At 40.7% G+C, this 11877-nt stretch overlaps 1 protein-coding gene across 1 annotated transcript; it reads left to right on the top strand.

The window, feature by feature from the left end:
* Window positions 1-9821: 9821 nt before the first annotated feature.
* Window positions 9822-11130, top strand: LOC129253378 (uncharacterized). The gene is made up of 2 exons (XM_054891733.1): window positions 9822-10915; window positions 10980-11130. Exon 1 carries the CDS (start codon window positions 9835-9837, stop codon window positions 10765-10767), a length of 933 nt encoding a protein of 310 aa, XP_054747708.1. The 5' UTR covers window positions 9822-9834; the 3' UTR covers window positions 10768-10915; window positions 10980-11130.
* Window positions 11131-11877: the final 747 nt, after the last annotated feature.

The following is an 11877-nucleotide window of genomic DNA, read 5'->3' as shown; positions in this document are numbered from 1 at the left end:
TTTACGTTGACGCCAGGCTCGATGAAAACGATTGCAGAGCGCCCATTTGTGGTTACAGCGGCTCAAGCCATTACCTGTGGTGGATGCTGCCTCCTGGTGGCTAATCGATGACTCAAATGCTCATATGAATTGTCGGTCAAATAAGCTCTAATGTTTTGGGAGTTTACAAATTGCTCAGTTTGAAAAATTTTCTCGTCAAGAAACAGAATGTTCGGAAATTGACCGCTTTCGGCCAAGCGAAGTAACTCCTTCGCTCTCTCAAGTTTGACTTGTTGCTGCTTTGGTGTAAGGTCATGCGCCTGTTGGATCTTGTAAGGCTTGACTGTGAGATAATTTTTCAGTATGCGGCTGATGCTACAGTCAGATATTTTCAGTTCTTTCGCCATTTGATTGGCACTTCGTCAGGGATTTCGCTTCTTCACTTTTCGAACCATTTCACGTGACATTGCAGTCTTTTGATGACCACCTCCATAACGTTTCGCGATGCTACCAGTATCATTGTAACGAGTGATGGTACGATAAACAAAAACTTTATTTACTTTGAGGTGCCCGAGCTCACGAACAATCGCTGGTGGTTTGAAATCCATTACTGATTTTCTTTTTTCGCTTTACTCTCGGCAAAATGCCTTAGCGAGCTTGTAAACAATACTCTGGACTTTCATTTAGCCAACTAACAGACAGCTAATGCCCGTGCACCAGTTGCGCGAGCGGTAAGAAGTTGGTTACATTTCGAGCGCCGGACCTTGTAAAGGGTGATTAAGTTTTAAGGGCCGGTGTTGATTTCGAATAAAATACAATTTTTTTAGGAAATAATTATCATTTCTCTTTATTATGATAATACTGGTATGGCTCAATTACGCATGAAACAAAATATTGGCCAAATGGCCGCCGTGGCCTCGGCGGCACACCTCCATCCGATGGTCCAAATTTTCGATAACGCTGAGGCATAATTGAGGTTCTATGCCGTTAATGTGCCGAATTATCTCATCCTTTAGCTCTTGAATTATAGCTAGCTTATCGACGTACACCTTTTCTTTCAAACAACCCCAAAGAAAGAAGTCCAACGGTGTCAAATCACATGATCTTGGAGGCCAATTGACATCGCCGCGACGTGAAATTATTTGGCCATTAAATTTTTCGCGCAAAAGAGCCATTGTTCCGTTAGCTGTGTGACAAGTGGCACCGTCCTGCTCAAACCACATATCGTCCACATCCATATCTTCCAATTCGTGCCATAAAAAGTTCTTTATCATCTCATCATAGCGAACACTATTGACAGTAACTGCTTGACCGGCCTCATTTTGAAAAAAATACGGCCCAATGATGCCGCCGGCCCATAAACCGCACCAAACAGTCACTCTTTGTGGGTGCATTGGTTTTTTGGCAATCACTCTTGGATTATCATTCGCTCAAACACGGAAATCCTGCTTATTGACGAATCCACGGAGGTGGAAAAGTGCCTCATCACTGAAGATGATTTTCTTCGAAAATTGGTCATTCACTGTTGCCATTTCCTGCCACCATTCTGACCATTGACGACGCTCGAAATGGTCAAGAGACTTTAGTTCTTGAGTCAATTGCACCGTGTAAGCGTGTAAATGCAAGGCTTTATGCATAATGTTCATCAACGATGAACGTGAGAGGTGCAATTGTTGGGCAGGACGACGAGTTGAGGTTTAGACGATTAAATTGACCAAAAAAATCACGAAGTGCGCGATATGCATTTTGATTTGAACACCCGTTTTCATAATAAGCCTGAATAACTTTAACGCGATGTTCGATTATGTATCTTTCCATGGTTCAAATTGAGTTATTCTGAAATTGAAAAATGTCAAATGAAATGCGGAAAAAAGCTTGACGTTTAGGTGTGGTTCACATTCAATATCAGTCCTTGAAATCTAACCACCCTTTATAATAAAACCCTATGACGCTAAGTTTCAAACCTTGTAAAATTTTTGCAAAATTTAATCAAAACGGTGAACTGTTAGATCAATATTTTTCTGGGTATACGGTTCGAGGTATTTTATTATGAGGTTTTTTTTTTAATTACAAAATGCATGTCGACCTATCGGGAATTGTACATATAAACAAGATTCTAAACCAGCTAAGCAAAAACTCATCACAGATTATATCAGAAATGCTAACCCTGCAAGTATGGAACCGCCTGCATCACCATCCAGATCAGACGTGTACATTTCCTCAAGTGACGAAAGTGATTTTACGCCAAATCCTAAACGAAGCGCAACATGTGGGTATTATCTGATTCTATTTCTGACTAAAATTTATTTTTCGATTCTGACGTTTCTTAAATAAAGATATAATTTTCAAAAATACAATATTTTGTTTATGCGATTTTATTTAATTATTTCAGATTCATGCGGTCTATGGAACGTATCTATAGTTATAATATGGGACTAGTGCCCTTTTTTATGCGATTTTATTACATTATTTCAGATTTATGCGGTTTTAGCACTTTTGAAACGTATCTATAGTTTTACTATAGAACTAGTAGCTTTTTTTATGCTGTTTTTTTTTATGTTGTTTCTTGCGGAACGTATCTACCGCATAAAAACAGAACCTACTGTACTGTGGATTTTTGCCTAGCGTTTTCTTCCATATAAAAAAATCAATCCCTCAGCAAAAGAAAAGGCTCAAACATCAACGCGTATTTTGTATTCCCTTCCCTTCAAACTTGCACATTCTCATACTAAATTGGGCTATAAAACTAAAAAACCAGGAAAATTCTACAAATTCTGGTTAAAAAGTTGAAAGTTTTTATAAAATGTTGTCTGTTTTTATATCCTTCTCGGTTACCTTGGTGGCGGAAGGCGTTTAGACGGTATATTGAAGTTCATATTTTCCAAATCAGAGCTATCTCTTAAGCTTGATACAGACGTGCATGAAAGAAATGACCTTCAACTTTTCAGCGATTTTAATGGTTTCGTATTTCGAGCAAAAACAAGATTTATTTGAAACATTTTAAAATTTCTTTTCAAAATGTGATGTCTTCTTGCCCACTCTACTCTTCAGCACACCTTTGGCCTCATATACTCATATATGTACATATGGTATGTATCTGTAGATGTCGCAGCAACTGCTCATTACTAATGAATTTTGGGTCGTTCTTTATAACTTTTACACAAAAAATTCGAGACTTGTCGTATTTGTCTGCGAAGAAAGTTTATTTACCCAACATTAAAGGTATAAGCGAATAAGTTACAATTCAAAATTAATAAGCACCAATAGCTCAGTGAGACGACATACTTACATATATAATTGAACAAAAGAGATGAGTACAGACTTTTTCGTTTTTCCCACCCGTTCGGCGATAGCAGTTTCTCTGGTAAATAAATCCCATGTCGCATGGGTTATATTGGCACGAGGGCTTGTTCATATTATAGATGGGTCATAGAGTAGTTGCGAAAATGTATAATATTAAATATAATACTACAAGGTGACGCTAAATTAATCAACCAGTTTTGGTTTGGAATAAATTTTTTAGTGAATAAAAAAAAATGATTTTGAGTAGTATTGGAGTGGAAGTCTGTATTTTGATTTCCACAATAATTTTGAATACTATTTTTTTGTATTTTGAATAAATAATAATAATTTTGAATAAAATGTTTTTTGAATAATAAAAAAAAATAACAATAAAAAAATAAATAATAATAGTGAAGCCTGAAAGAGCCAAATTTTTATATGTTTTATTCTAAAACGCAGGCACATCTTTCGAATTTATTTCAATTCAATTTAGTTTAGTTTCTGAAACTTAAAAGTGTCCCATCAGTATGGAAAGAAGTAAAAGTTGTCTTTATTCCTGAAGCGGGAAAAAGTTCACACACAACACCTAAGGATTTACCTATCCTCTTTTTTGCTAAAAGCATTAGAAAGAATAATAGAAGAGCATATTAAGGCTAACATCAGCCCTAATAAGCTTAGTATCTCACAACATGCGTACTGTAAAGGGAAATGTACTGAAACAGCACTTAACTCACTTGTTACAGAAATCGAGAAGTCAATTTATAATAAAGAATTCACACTGGTAGCCTTCCTTCATATCGAGGGCGCGTTCAACAACATCCTACCGGATACCATAATAAAGGCACTGACGGATTTCGGGATCTCTGGCGCTCTGGTTGAGTTCATCAAAAACACGCTCTTTAGCAGATTTGGGACCTCAGAGATCAAGAAAAAAGTTAGCAGAGAAACACCTCAAGGCGGTGTGTTGTCCCCTCTCCTATGGGTGCTGGCATTAAACACCTTGCTAAAGAACCTAGAGGAGAGAGGACAACACGTCGTAGCATATGCGGGCGATGTTGCAATGGTAGTAAGAGGGAAATTTCCCAATACACTTAGAGAAGTCATTCAAGATTTACTAAACATGGTTGAAAACTGGTCAAAAGCAAATGGGCTAAGCGTCAACCCCAATAAAACTGAACTCATCCTATTTACCAGGAAACATAAAATTCCAAATATAGCTCGCCCAACTCTAGGTGGAACGGCACTGTCATTTAGTGATGAGGCCCGCTACTTAGGTCTAATACTATACAGAAAACTAACTTGGAAGGCAAATGTCGAAGATAGAGTAAAAAAGGCGACAATAGCACTATACTCTTGCAAACAGCTGATAGGACTTAGTTGGGGCCTCCTCCCATCTATCGTATATTGGCTTTACACAGCAATTGTTAGACCAATCCTAACACACGGCATATTAGTATGGTGGCCAGTTCTAGATAAATTATAAATTAAAAGAACCATGGTACATGTACAAAGAATGGCCAGTTTTTGCATCTACGGGGCCCTTTGGACCACACCCACAGATGCACTAAATATTATGCTTAACATTTTACCAATAGAGCAGTACGGTAAGCAAACAGCTGCCAAAGCAGCTCTCAGACTAAGAGAAATCTGCCTACTCAGAACGAACCAAAGAGGGCACTCTTCAATTTTAAAAAATTCCCCTGCATTTCTGGCACAACGGATTTCTGTAAGACCAAGGACATCAATTTAAATAAATCCTTTGTCACGGTATTTCCTTCCAAAGAGGAATGGGATAACGGGCTTATTGTTAAGAAAAAAGATTTAAACATCTACACAGATGCCTCAAAACTGGACAACAAAGTAGGTGGAGGGGTTTACTCCGATAAACTCGGAGTATGCCAATCATTTCGCCTAGCTGACCATTGCAGTGTATTTCAATTCCTTGAACCCAATTTTCGACCACTCTTTTGTATAAATCGGCCGAAATTCCAGAAATTTCGCGTTCAATATTGGCTTTGAGCCGGCTTGTTACTGTAGACCAATGACTTCACATAACCCCAAAATGGGACGGCTTGTTAAATGGACCGTAAAATGTCCGTAATTCTCTTAAAGTAGCAGCAACAGAACGATTATTTTCATAAAAAATGTGCACAATTGGCAAATCGAAATTTTTTTTCTTCACTCATCTTATAGTAAATCATTTCAAGAATGTTGTGTCAAAATTTTAAGTGGATCGGAGCAGAACTCTCAAAGTTATAGCCTTTGTAGGCTACCTCGAATGCGGAGCATCGATAATTTCTCAGAGTCATTTTTTCAAACGCGTTTTTCCCGAAACGAATTCTTAAAAGTCGGTGCCAATCACAACTCCGAAACTATTCAACCGATTCTTTTCAAATTTGGCACACGTTTTCTAAATCAAAAATACCTCCCCCCTACACTGTTTTTTTTCATTTTTTTTTTAAGGTTGTTTTTCACTTACAAATATGGCGAAATTTTTCGCCAAAAATGCTCGTTTTACGTTTTTTGCCACCAAAACTACAAAAATGAAAAAAAAAAAAATTTTATTAATGTAGGGGGGAGCATTACGTCATACTTTAACTGAAAAATTCGACTTTTTTAGTTTCAGATGATTCTACGACGAATGCCGATTGGCACCGCAGAGCCCCTCTCGAAAAACATATCTCCAAAAAAACTCTGTCATGGGCTTATTTGTCAATATTTTATTATTAATATTTTTTCAAAACTTATTGAAAAGATGTACAATAACATGCAACTGATTTTATTAAAGTATCTTAAGCCATATTTCTGTAAAAAATTCAAAAAAAAGTGTTTTTTTTTTAGCGCTAAACCCTACCCCCCCCTTAAAAATATCTCCAGCGCAATTCGTTAAGCTGTGAAATTCGGTGGACTTATTGCACAGAAGTGGTGAATCATTGCTAAGCGCACAATTGGCACAAATCATATGCAGTTGCACCATTAAAATTTAAAAGAACAATAATTCCAAGGATGGAGCATAAAATGTGACCTAGAAAATAAACGAAAGTTTAAAAGCAATTGCTTTTATTGGATACACAATCGGGCGATAGCAACCTAAGCGATACTGTGGAAATCAAATCGAATTCCCATTGATTATTTGCAACTTTCCAGAACTTTCATTCTTATGCGACTGCAATGTTGGGCACCTCCTATGTTTGTATGTATGTGTGTATGTGCTTCATGGTGGTTGACGCTCATTGTCTAATTGTAAAAATGGGACAAATTTCTAGCGAATGTGAAAATAAAATAAAATGCAATTACCTTTAAAAACCGCAAAGCCGCCGCAACATAACCATTGCACTGGGTGCGGGTACAGCAGAGAGCAAAGAAATTGCACACTTGGCAGTTGATGCAAAATAAGAAATTTCGCTTTGATTTTGTTTTGTGTCTTACAGATTTTTGTTGCATGCGAAGGGCATATCACTTTTGTGAGAAATTTGTTTTGGGGTCAGGCCAAGCACAGAGCCACCGGACTACTAGTCGATGCAGCTTGCGGCTCCGCTTAGAACATAGGAAACCTAAGAAGGTATTAGTTAAATCCACTATTGCACAGAGAAAACGAAGTTTATGATCCGATCCAGCTCCGGTTTAAGGCATGATGACCTACTGATCGGAGACTATGTATTCGATAGTATACAAGAATTTAACTATCTGGGTATCAAAATATCAGGCAATAAGGATACATCAATTACAATATTTAGTAGCAAATAAGTATTACTTTCCAATTTGAAGCTGCTTAAGTCTAAATTATTTTATTGCGACCAAAAGTTAAGGATATACAAAACCTTGATCTGCCCCGTGCTTACCTATGGTTGCGAACTATGGACGCTAAAAACTACTGGCATTGTGGTTGTTGTTGTTGTTGCTATGGTTGAGTATTTCTTCTGAAATAATCCTAATTAGCGACTACTGGCATTAATCAGCTAATTGTATTCAAAGAAAAATATTGCGAAAAATATATGGATCTGTAAGACGGAAACTGTGATAATATTTATAGAATTTAAGACGATAAGATGACTCGGACACTTGTTTAGAATGCCCAAGAAGATAACACCTAGAGAGGCAGTTGAATTACGCCCTGTTGGAGGCCGAAGAAAAGAATAGCCCAGAAAGGGATGGCTCGAAGACGTGGAAGTTGACCTTGAAAACCTAAACGTGCAGTGGTGGAAGGAGGTACCCTTAGACAGAGACAGCTGGCGCAAGGTTGTGAATGAAGCAATGGTTCATCAAGGACTGTGATGCTAAGAAAAATAAGAAGAAGTGAATTCCACTACTGACTTTATAGAGTGGCCAAAGAAGAACGAAAGGAAAATAAAGAGAAAACAATTTCAACTGAACAACAACGGTCTACGGAGTCTTAGAAATGGATTCTGGCCTTACTTTAAAGCTACATTCATGCCATTTTATTTGAAATACTTAGGGCGGCCACCATAGCGGAATGGGTTGGTGCGTAACTACCATTCGGAATTCAGACATAATATAGGTTCGAATCTCAGTGAAAGATCAAAATTAAGAAAAAGTTTTTTCTAATAGCGGTCGCCCCTCGCCAAACAATGGCAAACCTCCGAGTGTATTTCTGCCATGGAAAAGCTCCTCACAAAAATATCTGCCGTTCGAAGTCGGCTTGAAACTATTGGTCCCTCCATTTGTGGAACAACATCAATACGCACGCCACAAATAGGAGGAGGAGGTCGGTCACACACCTAAAACAGGGTTTAGGCGTCAATTATATATATAAGTTAACACGCTGCAGTCGCATTTGTTGCGACGCTCCCACGGCTGCTCGCTACACGTGCCGCAGTGTCAGCATATTTAAATTTCACAATGCAACGCAACAGGAGACGTTACCTGTTGCACAATTACATTCAATAATGCACCCGTGGGAAGTCAAGGCCAAGTCCGGTCTCAGACAAATTACACAACGACTGCGCCGCAGCTAGGGAATGAAGGTGTAAAGTAAGCGACCGTCACCACGTCCAGTTAGTGGAGTTTGAGACGGGTTCCGGGATAGCTGTATTAGATTAAGTAATTTGTGTAGAATAAAAATAATTGTGAACTATTATATTAAAAGAATTATAAGTGTTTCTTTCCTGGGCAGCTGGCCCTTAATTTTTTTTAGTGTAACGGACCCAAAATCCGTAACTTATATATATATATGTATATATTTTACAAAATTATAAACATCGCATTTTAATTAGAACAGAAGTGAAACTTTCAAGGCACACAAAGAAAGAGGGAGAGACCCCAGAGAGAATGGGAGAGAGAGAGAGAGAGAAAGAATATATATCTAAATAAATTCACAATATTTGCAGAGAACACAAACAGACAAAACTTACAAATAAAATCCCCTTGATCGCTCGACATATTGACAATTCGTACTTTTACGATAGATAGTTGCATTGTGTGCGGACAAGCCACTACCGAAACGACTTCAAATTGAATCTGCCTTGCATAGGTATTCGCAGCGACGTTGAAATAAAATTTGCTTCGGCATAAGTGTCTTGCTTTTACCTAATAGCACTGATTACATACTATTCACAATAGAGCAAGCGCTAAAACATCAATCGGCTTTTTTTTTACAGACGTACACGTGGACACATTTGTTTCTTTTTCCTAATATTTAAAAGTAAATTAGTTGAAAAATTCTTAATTTACCAATTATCATCATGTTGGTCTCCTTGACGCGGGGATGAGGCTTAAGTGGTGGTCTGACCCCCATAGCATGGGGGCCAAACCAACACGAACTAAGAGGGAAGCTCCACATGAGTATTGGCTAGCCATCCACTCGCTTTACGGCGTACTTGGTGGCCACCCAATCACCATGCGAAGATCACCGTACCGACGAAGATCCCTTTGTCATCCCCGAACTCCCTACATCCCGTTATTTCCTCTCCTAGCCCACCCCCTAATCCAGGGTGTTATGCGATACCGTGCCCATTGGATGGTTTGCAGCCAGGGGGTTCACCAGACCGGCTGTATTTCAACGGCGCCTTCCTAACACCGGGCCGCCTTAGGAAGTAACTGTGGCCTTGCCACGGCATGGGGCGCTGCCGTGGTGGACCGTGTTGAATTCCCCATTATAAGAATAGACCACTGCGCTCGCCTCGTCGAGCAGGTGGTCGTACGAAAAAGATGAACACAAGTAAAAATTCTAGCAACAAAACTTCCATTGTAGCGGGAGCAGGCTACAGTGGTCGTAACTCTACTGCCAAACAAACACAAAACGCTCTTCAGCGCGGAGGTGCCGTTGTCAACGAAGACTCGGACCACGAAAGCGTTGTGAGCATTAATACAGCTGAGGAAGAGGCTCTTCTGCGTTCTCCGGCTGGATCCAATGGTGCTGCCTCGGATAGCAAGATCAGACCAAGGATCAAGCCTGACAAAGAGAAGCTGAAGGCCAAAGCCCGATACAAGGCCGCGGTCAAAGTTTGTGACCGATTTGGCAGCAAGTCCAACCTGACGAAGCAAGAGGAGGAACGGTTGGCTTGGGCCAGAGAGGAGATAAAAAATGGCCGGGCCTTCTACGCAGCAAAGCCAATGTTCGCGGCTTCCAATCCAAAATATGCGAACAAAATCGAAGAAGAGCTAGCCATCAAGAGGCAGCGTTCTGCGGATAGTGAGGTCTCAGGGCCATCAAAAAAGCAGAAGCACAGGCACGAGATGGCTAAACCGAAAAACGGAGACAACGAAAGACCTACGACGTCGAAAGCAGCGGCAGCGGCCAGTGAAATTGCCAAGAGACACCTCATAGTGGCACTCACTGACCGTAGCGACCAGCTGGGGCGAATGTCGCAGGAACGGTGGAAGGTAGTGGAAATGAAGCTACTGGAAACCTTGTTTACAAAAATGGACGCAGAGCCGGACGCACCCATGCCAGCATTTGACGGAGCAGGGTGGTTCAGCGGCGTCAAAATTATAAAATGCAAGGATGACCCCACGCTCACATGGCTAAAGGAAGCGGTAAAAACGCTTCACGGCCTGTGGGAGGGGGCATCACTGGAAATTGTTGATCGCAGCTGCATTCCCTCAATACCGAAGGCAAAGGTTTTCATTCCGCGAGTGGTAAAACCGGAATATGCGCTGCGACTACTACAACGACAAAACACGGACGTGCCGACAGACGATTGGAAAGTGTTGAGTGTGGCAAAACCAGCAACTGCTGATGGAGGCCAGGACTACATCATCCAAATCAACAAGCCGGCAGAGGACCTGCTTTACGCGCGATTCGGGAGGATGGCTTGGGGAGTTGGTAGCGTGCACCTTCGCCTCAAAAAGCGCAACCCGACAGACGACAACCACAACACGCTCGCTGCGGGGGAGGTGGAAAAGGATCTCGGTATAGAAGAGATCATGGAAGCCTCCCTCAATATACAGGAAGTGGAGACGGGTGACTTGGAGGTAGTATCCAACCCCGAGAAGGTACTGAAGCCAGATGCTGAAAGTCCTTCAGATAAACCTCCACAAAAGTAAGAACGCCTCAGCCGAGCTCCTGCTCAACATAGAGCGAGTCGGCTACGATGTGGCTCTAGTCCAGGAACCATGGATAGCATCGGGAAACATAGTCTCCGGTCTAAAGTCAAACAACTACAACACATACATCCCGACTGTAAAAAATAAGGTAAGAACAGTGATATTGGTCAAAAAAAGTATATGTTCTTATATTGATAACAATCTCTCTTCAGACGATCTGACAGTGGTGGCGCTGGAGGGCTGCAAGGATGAGACGCTACTCTTTGGGTCCTGCTATATGCCACATGATGGAGAAGCACCACAGACGGAACTTCGGAAGCTGGTAGAAACAGCTGCCAGAAAGAAGCACGCTCTGGTGGTAGGAACAGACGCAAACGCACATCACACCGTCTGGGGAAGTGCAGATATAAACGACCGAGGTGAGTCACTATTCACCTATATTCTTCAAAGTAGCCTAGAAATAGCTAATAGAGGTGAAGAACCAACATATGTGGGACCAACCTCGAAGAATGTACTCGATTTAACACTCTACACAAGCAGGCATATTATGGTTCAGGAATGGGAAGTATTGAGTAGGCCCTCATTCTCTGATCACAGATACATAAGCTTTCAGGTCATATTCCGCTCAAAGAACAAGATTACATCCTTTAGAAATCCTAAGAATACGAACTGGGACTTGTATAGGGATATACTATCAAAAACACCAATGATACCCCGGAAATACAAGTCACACGTCGCACTTGAGAAAGGGGTTGAATTGTTTGCAACTACTCTCGTCAAAGCCTTTAAAAGATCCTGCCCTCCAACACGTAATAAACGCAAGGTGAAGCCTCCCTGGTGGAACAGGGAATTAGGAGCACAAAGGCGTAGAGTACATGAATTCTATAGGTTAGCCAAAGTGGCTGACAATGAGTTCTGTTGGAAAGAGTATAAGGATCTACTAAAAGTATACAAGAAAGAGATACGTAAAGCCAAGAGAGAATCTTGGAAAGACTTCTGTAGCAGTATGGAAGACACTAACGATGTGGCTAGACTCAGGAAACTGCTATCCAAGAATCCGGCTATGCCAAGAACAATACGAAAAATTAACGGGGAGTGGGCTGACAGCTG

Source organism: Anastrepha obliqua, chromosome 1, assembly GCF_027943255.1.
Source record: "Anastrepha obliqua isolate idAnaObli1 chromosome 1, idAnaObli1_1.0, whole genome shotgun sequence".
NCBI classification, from domain to species: Eukaryota; Metazoa; Arthropoda; class Insecta; order Diptera; family Tephritidae; genus Anastrepha; species Anastrepha obliqua.
This window is presented reverse-complemented; position numbering and strand designations above follow the sequence as displayed.